At 41.6% G+C, this 19,655-nt stretch overlaps 1 protein-coding gene across 5 annotated transcripts in view; it reads right to left on the bottom strand.

Moving 5' to 3' along the window:
- DLC1 (DLC1 Rho GTPase activating protein) overlaps nt 1-19,655 on the bottom strand; it is a 460,437-nt gene that overhangs the window by 26,820 nt on the left and 413,962 nt on the right. For all 5 annotated transcript variants that reach the window (XM_080661952.1, XM_080661951.1, XM_080661954.1 and 2 more), the window contains 2 exons: nt 6,332-6,403; nt 970-1,051 (listed from right to left, as the gene is read on the bottom strand). In XM_080661952.1, coding sequence (XP_080518078.1) covers nt 970-1,051; nt 6,332-6,403 — 154 coding nt within the window. The remainder of the gene's footprint in view (nt 1-969; nt 1,052-6,331; nt 6,404-19,655) is intronic.

The raw sequence follows: 19,655 nt of genomic DNA, 5'->3' as shown, positions 1-19,655 counted from the left end.
TACCACTGCTTTCTTTGCTGACAAAGTGGAATTAAATATTGGATGCCATTCTATCCTAATAATGTTTTCCCAAGTTAAACTAAATACTGACACTGAAAGAACTTTTAATTTTACAATCGAGTCAGCATGTGAATTTTGTTTAGGTATCATTTTTTTTTCCAGAATCCAGCCTTTATGGCTTATAGGTTTTGAGAAAAATGACGAAGCATGAATGACTTAAAATGAATGAAATGTCACGAAGTTTGGAAGGCTCATCAGTGTCCGTCATTTTCTGCTGTGTGTTTTATTACATTCGCTTTGATAACGCCCAGCCTGAAGACCCACCAGCACAACGAACAAGGATGCCCCACTCTTAGCCACATTTCACATGAGTGCTCATTTGCTGCCTGTCCACGGTAGGTGAAAGGCTGGGTTGAGTTATTTTCCAGCCGTTTTAATTCTATTGTTACTGGTTTGTACCTGGAAAAGTGGAGCTGGTTCAGAGAGGCTTTCCTGGAATTCAAGCAATGGTCCTCCTGACTCCAGTATGGAGAACCCCCCCTCCCCACTTACTCCTGTGAACATGTTATTTCCATCTAGTACTGTGAATATGTTATTTCCAGCAGCTCTGACTTTGTTAGGGTACCTGGGTGGGCAGGGCATTCAGTCACACTGCCTTGTGAAAAATCCTGTTCCAAGTTTCTGAGCCATCTGAAGTTAGCTGTTTGAGCAATCGTATGGTGTCGAATATGGAACAGTGCTATTTGAGTACCTCCTCGGGCAGTGCTATTTTAATGGCAATAATAAATAATAGAATTTTACTTATTTTAATTCAAAGGCCTATGATTTATAATGAAGCAAATCACTATACCCATTTGCTAATCAAAGACCTGACCTAATTAGTTAGAACAAAAGCAAACAAAACCATCTTGTATTGATAAGCACACTATTCTTAAAAAAAAAAAAAATGCTCACAACATTTCCATTTACCTGCATAGAGCCTCAATGGCATCTCTGTCCAAAAAGTCATGCTCTCTTTTGACCAAGGAAATATCAATAGGGAACAGGAGATCTGAAAAGACAAATACATAGAAAAATAAAAACAAAAACATTAATTGAGCACCCTAGGTTCTTAACCAAACTAGCCCAGTTTAGCAAGGTGTGGGGGAGGGAACACTCCAAAGGACTTTTGAATACCTACTGTATGCAGAACAAACCCCTCCTTCCCTGCCAAGTGCTGTGGGAGAAGAAGGCAACTTCAGACAATCTGTATCAGTGGCCTGAAGGAGCTTAGGATCTAAAGTCGTTTGGAGACTCATGTATCTCTTTTGGTCAGAGATAAGTGGCTCACACACACCCTTCCCACCTTTAAACAAATCAGCAGGCTAGAGAGCCACGCCATAAATTATAACTTAAGCTGGAATGAAGGCCAGAAGGACGCTCCCTTTCAATGTGGCTGGTTTTTTTGGTGTTGGTGTTGTTTTTCCATGTGTCTCTTTGTTCACATTTGACCAGGGAAGAGGTCATGGAAAACTGGGCCAAAGAGAGATATAGAGGACAATGAATGGCAAGTGTGGTAAACCAAATCTAACCATGTGCAGGACATCAGAAGCTAAAGAGAATTCAGGGTATGCTATTTTTAAACACATATTAGCACTTCCATATGGCTTTTGAGGACTTTACAGAACTCTTCCTGTAACAGAAGGCCAGCTATAGAGCTGCTGTAGACCAACAGAACCCCGAGTCCCTTCGTCTGTGGAAGAGTTCAGTACTCCTAGGACACGGAGGAGTTCTAGCAGAACTGAAAAGCAGAAAGGGAGAAACAGTTCACCCAATAGAAGAAGTCACTCTTCTATCCCTTGTTGAAAAATCCACCCCCCGCCTCCCCAAATCCAAGAGTAGGGAGAAGACCAGCAGCACCACTAGAAATGTACGTCCGCTCTGGAATTGCCACGAGAGAAAAGCACGTTATTTTCCCTCAGAGCCCCCGCCATAGGGGGAATAATGGGCTTGCCCACGTACCACAGAACGCTTCATGAGTAATTTATTTTCTAGAGATAACACTTAAGATACCTCTTTTTTTTTTTTTTACAATGTTGAAAACTAACAGAATGAATGTTACAGTCGATTCTTTTTTTCTGAAGGCTAGAGTTAGAGTTAGTTCCCTGAATGATAACATAGAAAAACCAATGAAGTCGCTACAGCCCAAAGATTTATGAAGAAATATATGAAAGTTAGTATTGCGGGATTATATCTCATCATTATATTGTAGGTCAAGTCTCTCTGGCAGATGATTAATGGCACCAATGTAAGTGGAAATAAGAGGGGCTTACAGTGAATGCAAGCTTAGTAAGCACAAGCAAGGCAGACGCAAAGCGGTTTAAAGGTTATGCCACTGCGTTTCACTCTGAACAGCCACCAGAAACTCTAAGTATTAAGTAATAGAGCTCACATTAAAGAATATATTATGAATACTTCCCAAGTATAACATCAGATCTATAAATGTACGTTAGAAAGCTCACATGCTGTTAAATGTTTATGAGACAGCAACTATGTTATTTTAGCAATTCCTAACTTAGATTACCCAGGCAGGACTGTATTTTAGATTACTTTCCTGATCCAAATTAACTTCAAAATCTTGTTTAAAATTTTGAAGTTCATTCAGTAGGGGCCAAAAGCAAGAGAGGAGTGAAATAATTAAATCAATAATTTCTCTTACTTGCCTCAACGCTTTCCTGAAAAAAAAAAAAAAAAAAGCTTTCAATAGGTGATAGTGTATGATGCGTAGAAGTCCCCAGAGTTCTTCAGGTTAGGATTTAAACTTCTAGCTTGGGTTTAAAGGCAGGAAGTCAAAATTGCCAAGGACCAAAATAGAGCTGAACAGGAAGACCAGGAATGTGTGGGTTGGTGTGTGCAGTGTGTGTGTTACGCACCCTGCACACAGTGACAGGAAGAAGGGGAGAAATGATAGCCCAGAACAATACACCTCAAAAGTAGGCTTATGCTTCAAAAAGCACTGCCAGCACCAAGGGACCCCTGGAATGTAACCTGAGAAACTGCAGTGTGCGTTTTAGGATTTGGGAAGGCGTGAGGACAGAGACTGGAACTGGGTCTTAGCAAACATACACATCACAAGAAAGTACTGCTGCTTGGCAACAAATCAACACCGAAAATGAACATAATTGGAGGAAATTTAATTTCTAAATAGGAGAACAAAAGGGACAAAGGACAGTCCCGGACCAGCACTGCAAATGCAATTATCATCCCCCATCTCCAGGAGAGCTGTGAATTGGAAATGCAACAGAATGCTGCCCCCACCCCCAAAGTCCTACTGAAGGACAGAGATATTCTCCAGGGTAAGAGGTCAAACATTCTCTCCAAAGGGAAGATAAGCAACTCCATCATAATACACATACGGGTTAACCAAATATCTTAAAAAAAAAAAAAAGGAATTGGAGATGCCCACTGAAATGGGGGAGCAGTAGAAGGTTTTATACAGTCTAACAATAAAATAATTCTGAATCCATCGTCATGGGAAAAGCATACGTTCAATCTGGGCTACAATACGGTAGACCAGGTATTGTAACTTAGGTCATGAATGAATTTAGCTGAGTGAGTGAGGGAAAAGAAATCATCTCTAGGGTCTCGGCCCAATTTGCTCCTGGGAAGCACCCCTGTCTCCACCCAACGCCATGTCCCTCTTAAAGGCAACCTGCTGATCCTGTCTAGCACTATAGCCATTCTTGGCCTGGACTCACGAGGTTTGGCTCATGTATTTAAGAAGGTTGGCAGTGACCTCTAGCTCCAATTGAGAGAACACTGCCATTGCTATAGGAACCAGCCTGCTATTTTATCATCCTAGAAGGAGAGAAGAACTAAAGACCTGTTTTAAAATAACTATTAATTGTGAGAAGAGTTCAACATGAAAACAAATTTAAGTGACATCATTTCAACTGGATCTTTTAGAGATTTTGTCTCATGGTGGCTAACTGTCTCATTGCATCGCCTTCCTTCTTCATTAATGAAAAAGGTGTACTTTTTAAATGTGAATCAACCAAAATTACGTTTGCTTTATGAGACTCTGACAATCCCTTAAAGTTCTTCTTTGAGGTTTGAACTGTCATGTTTTTATCAGACATGTAGCACCCACCAGCGCCAGTCATCCTTGTTGATGCTGAATTAACACGAGCTGCTCGATCAGTTGACGGGGTGGCTGGATGAATGGTAAGTGAATAAAGGAGAGACTCCTAGTGGGGCCATCTCAGTAGTATTACGGAGGCAAAGAATGCTCAGTGGGAAGAAGTCCTGGAAGTCATTTCATTTACTCTCAATTTAGGAACCACTTCATTATTCACCCAACCTCTGCTTGAAAATTACTCGTAAAATGGAGTTCACTCGTTCACAACTGTAATTCTCTTTAAATGATTTAATACAGAGAATAATAAAACTCTCATCTAAACGAACAGCCTATTCTCATCTCGCTGTGCAGAGCACACTCCACCCACAAGGGGCGGCCAGAGGCTGAGAATGATGGAGACTCGAGGTGCTCCGTGTCCTTGCCCTTAGCACCCCAGGGCACTGACGAGAAAATGAAGTAGTAAAACTTTAGCCCAGATCCTAATTACTTTTTAAAAGGCCCATCTTTCTTCATTAAAAAATTGAATGGCTAGGAGAAATAATATCAAAAATGACAATCTCAAAAAAGTGAAAAGCCTCATTACAAACTGCAACACAAGCCCAAGAGGTTTAGAATAAAGAGCTCTTACAAACCATCCAGAAAAGCACAATCAACTCAGGAGAAAAACGGGCAACAGACTTTACAGAAGAGTAAACATCTGGCCACATGATATGAAAAAATGTGCACTGTATCATCCATGATTAGGCCAGTGGTCGGCAAACTCATTCGTCAACAGAGCCAAATATCAACAGTACAACGATTGAAATTTCTTTTGAGAGCCAAATTTTTTAAACTTAAACTTCTAATGCCACTTCTTCAAAATAGACTCACCCAGGCCATGGTATTTTGTGGAAGAGCCACACTCAAGGGGCCAAAGAGCCACATGTGGCTCACGAGCCGCGGTTTGCCGACCACTGGATTAGGGAAATGGAAGTCAAACTCTCTAAGATATTTTATACCCATTTGACTGGCAAAAATTAAAGTCTGACAATATCAAGTGTTGAGAATACATGGTGGGAATGAAAATCGGCACATTTTTTAAAAACCTGCATTATCAAATCAAATACATATATTCTCTATTACCCAGTCATCTTACCCTGAGGAATACATGTGAGATAAGTTACTGCACATGTACAAGAGTACCACAAGAAGGCATAAGAATGTTTGAAATATTACAGCTTATAAAAGCAAACCAGAAAAACCAAAATGCCCAGCAGAGTGAGTATATAAATAAACTGTGCTATAGTCACACAATGGATGTTATACAACAGTGACAGCAGTATAGGGACACAGTCCAGGGGGCACCCAGACCAGAAGAATCTTAATATAAGAAGTGAAAATATCAAATTCTACAAGTTTACATAGAGCACACGACCCTTTTGGTAAAGGAAAACAAGTTTATAAAAAATATATTTTAGGAAAATACAATAAAACTACAAAAAAAGAAAACAAACAAAAATAAAGACAAACACAGGTTTCAGGAAGATGGTGATTTTGGGTAGGGGAGTGGCAGAGAGAGAGAGCACGTGGTTGTGTTATTATCAAGATCCTAGCTTTTGCTTTGAGTGGTGGGGGTCTTAGGTGCTTGCTACGTTGTTTTTTTAAATGAAGGAAATAGCTAAGTATATAATAAACTGTCTGAAAGTAAATAATAGATCAATAATAATTATTAACCAAGGATATGGTTATGCTAACATTTAAAAAAACATGATTTTTTAAAAATATATTTTATTGATTTTTTTACAGAGAGGAAGGGAGAAGGATAGAGAGTTAGAAACATCAATGAGAGAGAAACATCGATCAGCTGCCTCCTGCACACCCCCTACTGGGGATGTGCCCGCAACCAAGGTACATGCCCTTGACTGGAATTGAACCCGGGACCCTTCAGTCTGCAGGCCGACGCTCTATCCACTGAGCCAAACCGGTTTCGGCTAAAAAAATATGATTTTAGAGAAGGGAGAAGGAGAAAGAGATAGAACCATCAATGGTGAAAGAGAATCACTGATTGGCTGCCTCTTGCATACCCCCTACTGGGGATTGAGACCGCAACCCAGGTATGTGCCCTTGACCAGAATTGAACCTGGGACCCTTCAGTCCGAAGGCTGATGCTCTATCCACTGAGCAAACTGGCTAGGGCTATGCTAACATTTTTTACAAATGGTGTTCCTGGCTCACCTTCATAAAGCTGTGCATACTGGGGGAAACCTGTTGCCCGTAGCCAATCACAAGCTTCTTTGGCTTCAATTTCTGCAATAGAACAGAAAACAAAGAGGTTAAGTCATATGTACCTCAGAATGCTTTTTCTTCCTTAATAAGCTCTGATACAGTTATACAAGCAAAACATGGATGTCTGTTGGTAACAAATAAGCCCCCAAGTCCCCTTAATTCAAATGATTTAAAATTTTGTGCATCTTTCCACATTTTTAAAAATGCATATAATTATCCATCTTTCCTTAAAAAGGGGGAGGGGTGCAGGGTGAGGTCCTAGCACTAGGTTACCCTGTGCTGCTTCTGTTCCGGTTATTAATGATTATGGCCTCACTTGGTTTACTTTTCACATCAACAGAAGGCCACCAAGTACATCTGACACCTGGAAGAGCACTAGCCTGACCTTCAGCCACCTGATGGGATGCACAGGAAGCCCCAGGCACTGGGGCAACAGGACTTTAGGTGCAGTTACAGGAGGAGGCCCGGGCTGTCAGATGACTTGGGGGCATTAATTCAATAAACCCCACAATCCTGGGAGGCTGAAATGCCGAATAAAGCTTTTATTTCCCTGTGATTAACACCTTGTAGAATGTAGATAGTTTTGATAAACAGAAGGCCAAGTGCAACTGACGCATTACTATGTTCAAACTCATTCAAGGACGTGGTCACAATTCTGTTAAAACTGACTCACATAGGCTGTCAGGGCACATTCATGAGTTTCTCTGTTTGCACAACAAACATGCTTTTAAAACAAACAAACATATTTTTACGGATTTCAGAGAGAGGAAGGGAGTGGGAGAGAAATATCAATGATGAGAATCATTGAACCCTGACTTCCTGATTCATGGGTCGAAGCTCAACCACTGAGCTATACTGGCCAGACAATATTCTTTTTTTTTTTTTTTTAAAATATATTTTATTGATTTTTTACAGAGAGGAAGGGAGAGGGATAGAGAGTTAGAAACATCGATGAGAGAGAAACATCGATCAGCTGCCTCCTGCACACCCCCTACTGGGGACGTGCCCGCAACCAAGGTACATGCCCTTGACCGGAATCGAACCTGGGACCTTTCAGTCCGCAGGCCGACGCTCTATCCACTGAGCCAAACCGGTTTCGGCCAGACAATATTCTTTAAAAAAAAGTTTTAATTGATTTTTTAGAGAGAGGGGAAGAGGGAGAGAGAGAAACATCGATGAGAGAGTACACTGATAGGCTGCCTCGTGCATGCCCCCCACTAGGGATGTAGCCCGAAACATGGGAATGTGCTCCACCCAGGAATTGAACCAGCAACCCCTTGGTGCACAGGAAAATGCCCAACCAACTGAGCCACACCGACCAGGGTTCCTTTATTATTATTATTATTTTTTTTAGTAATTTTCTTTAACATAGTTGATTTGATTTTTATTTATTTTTTATTGTTTAAAGCAGTGGTCAGCAAACTGCGGCTCGCTCTGTTGACTAATGAGTTTGCCGACCACTGGTTTAAAGCATTACATATAGTAGTACATATATCTCCTTTTTTCCTCCCTTCTTTTCCCCATTGACCTTCCCCTTTTTAAAGAGAGAAACATCAATGTGAATGCCCAATATCCATAGGCCGCCCTCTGCATGCGTGCCATTGGGGATCGAATGCGAAACCAAGGCATGTGCCCTTGACCGGGAATCAAAAGGGCAACTTCCTGGTACACTGGACGATGCCCAACCAACTGAGCCACACTGGCCAGGGCAAGAATATTCTTTCAGTTCTTCCACCTTCACCAGGCCATCAGACTACATAGGTATCTAAGGCTATTCACTCATTTATAATTGTCTCAACATTACTTAATTTATTCCAAATTCAAACCTTCATTTAGCATCTCTCCTCTGGGCCAGACAGGAGCCCATCTTGGAGAAGTATATACCTTATTTTTGCATGGTAACTTAATGGTTTCAAAGCATTTGGGGCCTATTATCTCAAGAGTTCCTTGCCTTTAAGGAAAGGTAATTATGAACGCTCAAATTCATGAAAGCAGATAGGAATGTCCTTATTGAGCAGTCCAAAGGGAAAAACAACCTGCTACCTTTGGATGAGTTAATTAATGCCCAGCTACGAACAACTATGGCAGTGGAGTGGAAAAATCAACATGGCAACGTTTACTTCCATGAATCTTTTATTATAAAAGCAGCAGCATCAAACACCAGATTCAGGGCTGAATTGGGGGTGAAGGATAAAGTGACATAAACTCAATGTTTGCAGTGCATAGAAGAACAAATAGAATTGTCCAATGGGAATTATCTGGGTTTAACTTTTTTTTATTTTGTATTTATACCCATATCTTGTCTCAGAAAGAAATTAAGAAAGCTTTAAATAAAATCATAAAACAAACATTTTCTAGAAAACGGTATTGCTGGAAAAATATATGGTGTCCCAAGAAAACGTACACATACTTTTCTGTAGATCCTATTATATTTTGAAAATGAAGTGTATTTTAATAAACACTGCCTTTATAATTATTCAAAGTATATATACATTTTTTGGGACACCCTACAGTAGCTCAACATTTTATTTTAAAGAATGAGGAAATTACTTTTTCTCTATCTCCATGGCCCCCACTCAAAGACAGACATGGAAAGAAAGAGGAGCTGTTTGTTTTTAGAAAATATTTTAAATAACTCAGTTTCTGACTATTTAGAGATTATTTCTGTTGAACAGATTGCTAGACATGGAACAACAGATTGTTAAAGAGTAAATGTTCTTGTTTTCTTAATATTTCAAGTGGTGAGTGACTAGAAATTCTCAATGGCCAGGTTTTTTGGCTGTGTTCAGACATGACACCAGGTCACAGCGCACACACACACACCACCAGCCTTAATTAGACACAGTTCACCAGCCAATACTGCCACTTGTTTAGAGCATGTTCCCAATGTTCTTATTAAAATGGCTTTATGCCAAGAGGCACGAAAGATATAAGGTACCGTTTTTCTAAAAAATCTTGACATTTATTTATATACTAGTAATGCTTTACAAATTACAGAGTGTTGTCACATATATTACTCACTTAAGGACCCGTGTGATTTCGGGAACTCATAAATGCCTATTGCTGTCTCGCCACTCTCTTATTCATTTTCCATCGCTGAGAAAATGAAATGCTCCCAAATGACCAAAAACTGATCGAAAAAAGATGGTGTCTAAATTGTCGCTCTTCTTAGAGCAACTTAGTTAGGAAAAAGTGATGTGAGCAGGTGAAGATTTGCCTCCCCAGCAGAAAACGGAACGAAAGGCTTACAGTGGCTAAAAGGCAGCACGTTCAAGAACTGCAGACCCAGTGATTTTGCCCTTCCTTTTCCTTACCCTACAATGGATGAGAACCTGTCTTTCTTCTAGATATGAAACCATGGGAAATAGATAAGCCCATATCTATTTTACATTGAAAAATGGCCATGCATGAAAACTTAGGCTGCCTAACAAATGAGAACTTAACCTGCTGTTTCTGTAGAAATCAGAATAAAATAAAATGGTAAACATTGTAAAGTCACTGATTTTTAAACTAAGACTAGTTAATTGATTTCACTCCCACCCCTTTCCAATTACTACCAAGAGAAAATGGTAATAATCCAATATAAGTACTGAGTTTTTTAAAATAAAGTTTTCTAGCCCGGCTGGTGTGGCTCAGTGGTTGAGCACCAACCCAGGAAATAGGAGGTCACTGGTTTGAGTCCCGGGAGGCCCCTTGCCCGGGTTGCAGGCTCCAAGACGGGGCGCACAGGAGACAGCCGATTGATGATGTTGTCTCTCATCAATGTTTCTATCTCTCTATCCCTCTCCCTAAAAATCAATAAAAACATTTTTTTATAAAAAAGAAAAATTTCTAAAAATTTTACTTAATAAGAAATGAACTAATGTCTACATCCAAGTCAGATTGGGAATACCCTTTCTAATTTCACCCTCCTGACCCAGGCCATTACTTTCACTCTTGTCTCCGAACTAAAACTCTAGGTCTCCAATTCTCTCCTCTCTGAGGATCCATCCAACCCTGGCTCATCAAATTTCCTAAGTTACGGTTTTGATCTTGTCTCGAATGAACTTCCTGGAACTCCACTGCTTAGAAAATCAAGTCTAAACACCTCCATGTGGCTGTCAAGCCTCTTCATGTGGCATCCAACCTAATTTTCCAGCCCCCTGTCCGCTCAGTATCCCAGCCAAAGTAAACTGGGTGCTCATCTTCCCACACATCTCTGTGACTACTCTGGCCTGAAATGGCTTTCCCACCCTCTCAAGGTCAACTATCACTCGTCCTTCAAGGCTTAGCCCAAATGCTGCCTCCTCTGGGCAGTCTTCCCAGATGCCTCTCCACAATTTCATCAATAGCTAACTTTTACTGAGTGCCTATTACGGGCAAGGCCCCTCCTAAGCACTTAATGCATATTAATTCATACTCCTCAGACTGATTCTAACACATGGATTACCAGTATCATCCCCAAGACATACAAATAGGGAAATAATCAGTTCTTAAAAATGAGCTTTCTTTCATTCAGATGCCATCATAGGATAGAGAACTAAGACACACAGAAATGAACAGGATAGGTTCTATCCTTAAAAAAAATATATCTATAACAATAAACACTCAAAATATTAAAGAAAACCATGTACATGCTTCATCACTTCAGTTGCAGGAACTGCCCCAGGCCTGGCTTTTGGAGATCTCTACCGGGCCATCAGGGTATGACTTTTCCTTCAATATATGTGAGTGGTGGTGTGAAAACTATAAGGATGATTTTTAAAAACATGCCCCACCAGGCACAAATGCCGTCAGAAACTAAAAACACAATGGGAATACAATGTCACTTTTGTACCTGGGTTTTCTCTAAGCAAACAACAGACAAATGTGGTAAGGAGGAAACAGGAAATTTTGATTGGAAACAGCTTTAGTGGTCAGTTGTAGGAGATGAATGAGGTCCTTTTGTGTATGACTGGGAACCATCAGGCCATATTTGCACATTTCCTGGCATGATGGGATGACCCTGTCTTCCCCTTCCCCCTCAATTTCTGTAAGTGACACTGAAATTCCCCAACCCCGTCATCATTCTGTTAAACCCGCTGCTCTTAGCAGGTTGAGCAACAGTGACTGAGTGGAAGCAGGAAGTGACTACTGCCCTAGCTGGTTTGGCTCAGGGGCTACAGCACGGACTGAAGGGTCCCGGGTTCGATTCCCATCAAGGGAAAGTACCTTGGTTGTAGGCTGGATCCCTGGCCCTGGTCGGGGCGCGTGCAGGAGACAACCAATTGATGTGTCTCTGTCACATCCATGTTTCTCTCTCTCTGTCTCTCCCCCTCCCTTGCACTTTTTCTAAAAATCAATGGAAAAATATCCTTGGGTGAGGATTAATAGGAAATAAAATAATCTTCTGTTTGTGGTCTTCACAGCGGGCACTCTCAGGTTCCCTGACTCCTTTAACAACACGCTACCTACCCCACAACCAGGGCTCCAGGCAAAGAAATGCTGCCCGAATTTCTTCCCTAAACAGAAGCCTAAGGAATTAGAGGACTAGTTCAGACTAAGAACCATGACTTGAAGCCTTTTCTCTTTACAGTTAATAAAAATAAATGTCAAACACACACAAATGCTGAAGACTGGTTATCAGGAGTTACCTATGTAAAATGGATTTAGGTGGGCCAAGTCAGATAGCAGTATTTATATATTAATATTTATTAAACGCTAATGTTACCTAATCCCAGCAAAGATTTGGACTGGCAACTAGAAGCATTCCTACCCTCACGTGCCTAAAAGAATTCTAAAGCCCTGCTGTGCGGATTCTGAAAGAAACCAGTTAGGAAGCTTCTGAAAGACCTGTTGATACGAACTCCGTTTCTAAGGCCATCTGGCCTAGGAGTAGCTGACTCAAAGCCACTGTTTGGTATATTCTAGTACAGTCATGCATGGAAGTGGGGCCAATCTTCATTCCCCCTTCACTCAATATTTATTTACTGAACATCTGCTAAGTATGCTGCCAGCTCTGCTCAGGGACAATCAGAGACACAGGTTCCTGCCCCAAAGCAGGAAGCCAAGTGGAAAGGTAATTCCCCCTTGACTGGTAGTTGTCTGACGATCCTCTACTTAGGACGAATTGGTTTCCTGACGGCTATTAACAGGCCCACGTGTTTGTTAGGTCCCAAGTGACTATACAGGCAGCACCAAAGAGTCACCAAGCCAAAGTCCTAATGGCCATGTGCCCTCATCTGGGGCTCCTTACTACACTCTGGGGCTTCTTACTACACTCGTCTTTCATCCCATCTCCCTCAGGCTAAGTGATCCACCTTTACTGGCCTCTTCTCACCGCCCCCCCCCCCCCCCACCGTAAGCTCTGATATATATCCATGCACCTACAACAGTGTGGGGTATATAGCAGTTGCTCAATAAGTAAACATGACACAATAAATATGCTACAATACGATTTTTGTTCCAGTAAAATGGTCTTAATTTTTCTGACAAGGATGCACAATAAGAAATTGTACATCATGGTCAGAAAAATTAAGACCATTTTACTGGAACAAAATTAAGACCATTTTACTGGAACAAAAATTAAGACCATTTTACATTGTAACCTTGTACATGCATGTATGCAGGTAGTGTGTATAAATATATGCATGCATTCATGTAGAAAAGCACACTGTGTATATATACGCATATGTCAAACTGAAATAAGTTTCACCAAGTAACACGGTAAGTGATGCAGCCTTACATTTTTCTATTTTATTTTGAACATGTTATTTGTTACCCACCAAAGCAACCAATTTGAAATACATTATCTTCATAGAAAGAAAAAAGGGAAGAAAAACAAAGATAGATTGGAAGGAAGGAAGGAAGGAAGGAAGGAAGGAAGGAAGGAAGGAAGGAAGGAAGGAAGGAAGGGAGGGAGGGGGGAAAAGGAAGACAGACTGGAAGGAAAGAAGGGAGGGAGGGAGGGAGGGAATAAGGACTTGTGTACAGTACAGAGGAGAATGTGATGTGACATAGGAGAGACCTCTATGAATTCAGAGGTGGGAGGGGGAGAGGGTGTGTTAAGATTGGATGGTGGAGCCGAAACCGGTTTGGCTCAGTGGATAGAGCGTCGGCCTGCGGACTGAAGGGTCCCGGGTTCGATTCCGGTCAAGGGCATGTACCTTGGTTGCGGGCACATCCCCAGTGGGGGCTGTGCAGGAGGCAGCTGATCGATGTTTCTAACTCTCTATCCCTCTCCCTTCCTCTCTGTAAAAAAATCAATAAAATAATAATAATAATAAAAAAAGATTGGATGGTGGAAGAAGAGGTTGGGAGTAGAGACAGAAGGAGGTAGGTGGAGAGATGGGGAAGCACACGTGTTTGTGAAGGAGTGGTAAATAGTTGGATTTACCGTAACACAGCAAAGGAAGAGGGGGCATGAAGTGGGAAGCAGATGTAAGCATCTCATTGCCTGGTCAACCAATGAGCGATCAGCTCCATTTCCTCAGATGGAAAATAGCTTTGCATCTGAGCCTCCCAAACTCTTTCTAATAATCCATCATAGAAAGAGGGAAAAGTATACCCTAGCAGGTCAGAAAAAGTGGTCCAGGAAAGAATCCATTGTTCAGTTAAGCAGCTTTAAGAAAATAATCTCTCTGGACCTATTTCCTCATCTGTAAACCTGGGGTTGCCGCAGGCTTTGCAAATCCCCCGGGTTTCAGTCTGAGGTTTCCTTTATGCTCAGTCCCCCTTCTCACTGACAACCTAAAGAACAGGTTTCATTTCTACTGTCAGTTCCCAGATTTACTATCAATTCACAAATACATTATTCTTCCTCTCAAAAATCAGAACAATAGTACTGCTTTCAGCCCCGATTTTGTAAATTCACTTTTAAAGCATGAACCGGTTCTTAGAGTAAGAACTGTAAGTTTGGGGGAGTTTTCTTTTTAAGTTTTTTTTTTTTCTTCTTTCTTTTCCTGCTTGAAGTTTGGAAGTAGGTATGTTGCTTTCTAGTAAAAAATATTCCTAAAAATAATCTAAAGGGGGGAAAGGACCCATTTTCCCTAATGATGTGATGACAACTTAATAAATAGCTTCGCCTTGAAAGAAGGGAATCTTGGGAGGCCCGCCCTGCAAGACTGTACCTGGGATTAAGCACATGGCGTGACACTCGGCAAATGCAAAATTAAATCATGTGAAAACCCCTTTGGGGATCATTTAGTTCGAGTGCCTGCAAAATACTGTTTTTAACACAAACCAAAGAAAGGCAAGTAGCTCACATAAAAATATACATGCTCTTCCCTTGCAAGGTAAACAGCATTAATTCGAGCCCATGTAAGACATGGCTTTATCAGGCACTCCAGACTTGAGCTGATCCAATGACTTCCAGGAACAGAAAATATCTCCCAACGAATCAAAGCTGGCACTTACTACCCAGCACAAAGAAGTCCAACTGAAACGAAAATAAACTATTAAGGAAATGAATACTGTATCATCACCTCTTTCGATTTCATTTCAATCTGGGGCAGATGGAAATGATTCGTTTACACATGCGAGTACATACACACATTTTTAGTATTCTATATCAAATACGTATGCGTTTCAAACCATGCATTAAGAAAAATAGTTTGGAGTAGCTCTTAAAATACTAAGCCCTTTAAAGATAACTGCACAGAGTAAGAAGGCAATCTGAAGAAACGATCTAAATAATTCTTTTAAGAGCCCTTATTTTTCAAGCTTCTTTTTTTGTGTGTAAAGTGATGCATCTGTGTTAAGATTATATAGTCCATTTCCTTTATTGTTTAAGGCAAAATACCTTGTTACAAATCTAAAGTAACCCTACCATCTCCATCATTAAAGGCTAGCAAGCACATCAATTCTTCCTTTTAACATGTTAACAAGCTAACTCTACTAACGTCCCACCCACCTACCCCCAATCTTTGGTTTCTGCCCTACATTCTAGGGTGGTATAGCACAGGAAATAGAAAATACTGTGCAAATTGTACTGCTACAAGAACCCGTAAATTAGAAATAAAGGCAACAGAGGGAGGAATTCTAAAGAAACTGTTCATCCATATTTCAGATAATTCTGACAAAGAGAAAAGAAGAAAATCAAGAATCAAATAAAAAATCAAGTTGCCTCATCGAACAGCAGTGAAAACAAACACGGGGCAGATCGTGGTCAGTATCAGCCATCTCTAGCCATGCCTATGTCTAACCTGCCAAAAAGTATTTTCAAAGGTATTACTGTCTTTTAAGAATTATTTTCATCAAAATTACTTATTACCCCGCAACACATAGCATCTAATGGTGAAAATTTGGTTCAGGTACCCCTATCTAGTATAGGAACCCTTCTGGTTTGATAACTGAAATGTTTTCCCTACAAACACTTTAAGAGCCTCATGTTGTTGCTATTCCCGCTTTGTTGACACATCCGACAGGAAGGGGTATGAAGTTCCATTCAATTCGCAGGTGACCTTGGCCTAGTCACTGAACTTCCCCACTTCTCAGCAGGGAAGAGGCAATGTTTTTCCAGGCTGCTTTGCAAAGTTCTGGAATTTCCCATGCACTGACTTTTACAAACACAAGGACTAGGCAAGATCCCTTTTTCACACTAGACAGTTTGAAAAAGCAAGGCGCGTGGAGAGTGCCCCTGAGTTCCTGGTTTCCCCAGACGCTGGAGGGGGCGACGATTTCAGCATTTCAGCATCTTCTGTCTACTTTACCACCTGGATGTGACAAAAGGCACAAGTGGTCGGGGTGCGGCCCAGCGCAGGGGCCATGGGCCTTCTCACCTCCAAGGCCCCTTCCTCTCTCTCCAGCTTCCTGAGTGCAGCCGCCTGAGAAATGCTACAGCCTCAGGGTGTGGAAAACTTTTGTCCCTCAGACATCCTCTAGGGACTCCCGCAAGAAGGAAGGCGCCTTTCTGACAAGTCAGGAAGCAGCCTCCAGTCCTCTCCGCAGGACACTCAGAGGCGGGGCAGGGAAGGGAACAAAACGTGGATGGGAGGTGTCAAAGGCATCTGAGGACTGGCTTCACCCACCTCAGCCTTCAGGGAGCTTTTGATTTTTCTCCTTGGGGTGTGCGTGTGCATGTGGGGGGTGTGTGTGTGCATGTGTGTGTGTGTGTGTTGTGTGTGTGTGTGTTGTATGTGTGTGTGTGTTGTGTGTGTGTGTGTGTGTGTGTGTGTGTGTGTGGTGAGATAAGAACTGAAAAGGCCACCACGTAGAGGCATGTGTGAAGGGAAAAGGAGCTTACAGGACTTTCCACAGTGAAATGCACTCTAGTAGCCGAATAAAAAACAAGAATGAATGATTAAGAGAAACTGATTTCTCTGTGTTTTGGCTTGACTTCAGTTAAGTTTTCACGTTTTACCTTGGGGTGCCCAAGAACATTAGTTCCTAATAGGCAGGCATTCTCATGATGCCATTCAAATGTTTGCAGTTTCATCTGCGAGGTCATTCCCCCTTAGACGTATTATTTAAAAAGACTGTCACTGAAGAGAGCATTACCTGGGGCAGTCAGGACAGGCTAGAATACGGTACCCAGACCCCGGGTCTACACGTCAGAGGCAGAGGCTCACTCTCCATCCACTGGGTCTCCAGGGGAGGGGTGCAAAACCGACTGCTTTTCTACCCTGAACCCTAACACTGTAGCTCCCCACCTAGGAGCTCAAGTCCCCTCGGAAACGGCAGCTACTGCAAGGCGCACGATGCCAAAGGACAAATACTGTTTCCTAAACAGAATCCACTCCTGACAAATACATCTCCCTCAGCTGGGAACCGACAGCCACACACAGCGGCTTGGAAACCTAGGTGTGCCATGTAGTGAGTGACCTGGACAAGGTATTTACTCCTCAAGCCTCAGAGTCCTCTCGCCTGTGAAATGGAGACCCACTGTACCTACTTTGTGGTGCTGCAGCAAAAAATAAACATGACCATGCATGCAAACACGATAAATTTTACTTCTGTCATGTTAATACTATCTTGTCAAAAGTCTGCACCTTTTTTATAAAACTTAAAAAAGGAGTGTCCATAATAGAGAAGGCTAAGGGTTTCTTGTGAGCGACTCTAACAGTATATAGGCCAAGTGTGTAAGGCTATAAATTTCAATGGCAAGGAGGGAGTAGCTAGTGAGAAAAATGTAAAGGCAGAGTTGACCTAATTAAAGAACCCCAGCAGGACTACTCCCTAGTCCTTATCCTTGATCATGATAATCCTTAACAATAACAAGGGTCCCCCAAGGAAAAGTGTAGACAGCGCTTCTCAGCTGGGAATCTTACCCCTTTTACATTAATTAGATTTCTGACTAATTTGAGGGCGAAAGAAAACACCACTGATTGCATTCACACCAGCAACCCATTCCTAGAAAACATCCTTTAACCCTACAGCACCATCTTCTTAAAAGAGGAACCACAGTGAAATGCAGTCTAGTAGCCGAATAAAAAACAAGAATGAATGATTAAGAGAACCCTCAACTCACGTCTTTGGGTTCCTCCATAGGCAATGGCCACAGAGTCAGCTGTAAGGACAGCTGTGAGTCGCTTCGGAGAAGCATTTTTCTCCTAATTGCACAGCAGTTGAAAGAGGACCATGGACTGTGCTTTCTGGGACAGAGTGTTGGGTTATCTGCACTTTACGGTGGAGCATTAGTTCACCTTCACCTCTAAATTCAGAAATTAAATTTTCTCTCCTCCACCAGATCTCAATTCATGTAATTCTAACTATTGGATTATGCAAACATGAAAAACGAAAATCTCCTTTCTCCCCAGGTCTGCTTTATAATTTCAAGCACAGGCTTGGCATTATATGCGCCTTGCTGCTAGCTACACCCTGGGGCCAGGTTTTGCTAGAATGTTCTAAAGCAGCAATTTATACCTTTTCATCTCCTGGCACAAAACTAATTACTAAAATTCTGCGGCACACCAAAAATATATATATTTTTGCCGATCTGACAAAAAAAAAAGGTATAGTTTTGAATCAGTCACACCGGATGGCCATTGTTGTGTTGGCTGTTGTCATTTTTTTATTTGACAATCCAAGGGAAAATAGGTCAGTGCCCCTGACTGAATAGTCAGGTATTGAATGTTTTAAAAATTCTTGCGGCACACTGGTTGAAAAGCACTGTTCTAAAGCACCAAGTATTCAGTCTTTAGCGATCTGGCAACAGCCAGGGAGGAAAGGGAAACATCTGAAGTTATTTTTACTTTTGCAAGTCTTCTGGCTATACAGGGTGAATGCTAGGGTGGGTCAAGTATTGTCTGGAGCCAGCCAGGGTCTTTCCCCCCCTCTCTGCATGGCCTCATTTCCGTCTTCCTGTTGCTAGGAAGGAGAACTAAGCATGAGAAACTCGTGTTTACAATACTGGACCATCCTGTCCAGCACAAGGCTCTCTTCAGAACAGTACCACTCACTCTACCCACTGTACTTTGCATGCCCCTGTCTTCTGGACCAATTCACCTCCACCCTTTCCTGGGTATTTTCAAATTGCATATTTACTCACCTAAGTCATAAAAATACCACTCTCACTTGAACATTGCATCATGGCTTAAAATCTCCATGGGGACACCAAGGGAAACCCAAGTACTTATTTTTGTATTTGAAACCACCTCTTGGAATCCCACCAAGCCTCTGACTGGCGGCATCTCACTGGGGCCTGCCACATCCCCTAAAGCCCCCGCACTGATTCTACAAATAAGAGCTTGAAAACAATTTTCACTCACTCACAGTAATAACTTGTTTAATCATAACAAGTTTTTCTGTTAATATGGTATCTTTTCCAGAAGCAACCAAACATCCTTTTTAAATGTAAAAACATCCTTAAACCGTATTTGAAATGCAGTATAGAACATTAACAAAATTTAAAAAAAAAAAAAGAAAAAAAAGAAAGGCTTTAGGTTAAAGTGCAACCGGCCTCTCACCTTTGCTCCACAAATATAGGAAAATCTTTTGACTGGACCAGTGCATTAAAACTTGGATCACTGCCTACAATTAGCCATAGTTAACTACCCGTCCGTTCAACCTCTTCACTCTTTAAGGCACCTAAGTGGTGTTTCTCATAAGATCTACAACTGGGAAGTTGAGACACATGGAAGTCACCCAAACCACTTTTCCCATCCACTCTACGGAAAGATTTAAATTGGGAGCTACTTATTCTGATTTTGCATTTGGGAAACCAGGTCAGTCCCTTTTGCTGTAAGGTGTCGCTCAGCTTGAATTAAGAGTAAGATCTGTTTTTGTCGAAAGCAAACTTGGAAAAGCAGCTGGGAGGGAAAGTCAGTCTGCTGTGCTTCATTTTAAACTCTGAACAGTAGTACTAATCATAAAAATA

The sequence above is a fragment of the Plecotus auritus genome, assembly GCF_963455305.1.
Source record: "Plecotus auritus genome assembly, chromosome: 3".
NCBI lineage: Eukaryota > Metazoa > Chordata > Mammalia > Chiroptera > Vespertilionidae > Plecotus > Plecotus auritus.
The sequence above is the reverse complement of the archived record's forward strand: the minus strand, read 5'-3'. Positions and strand labels throughout refer to the sequence as shown.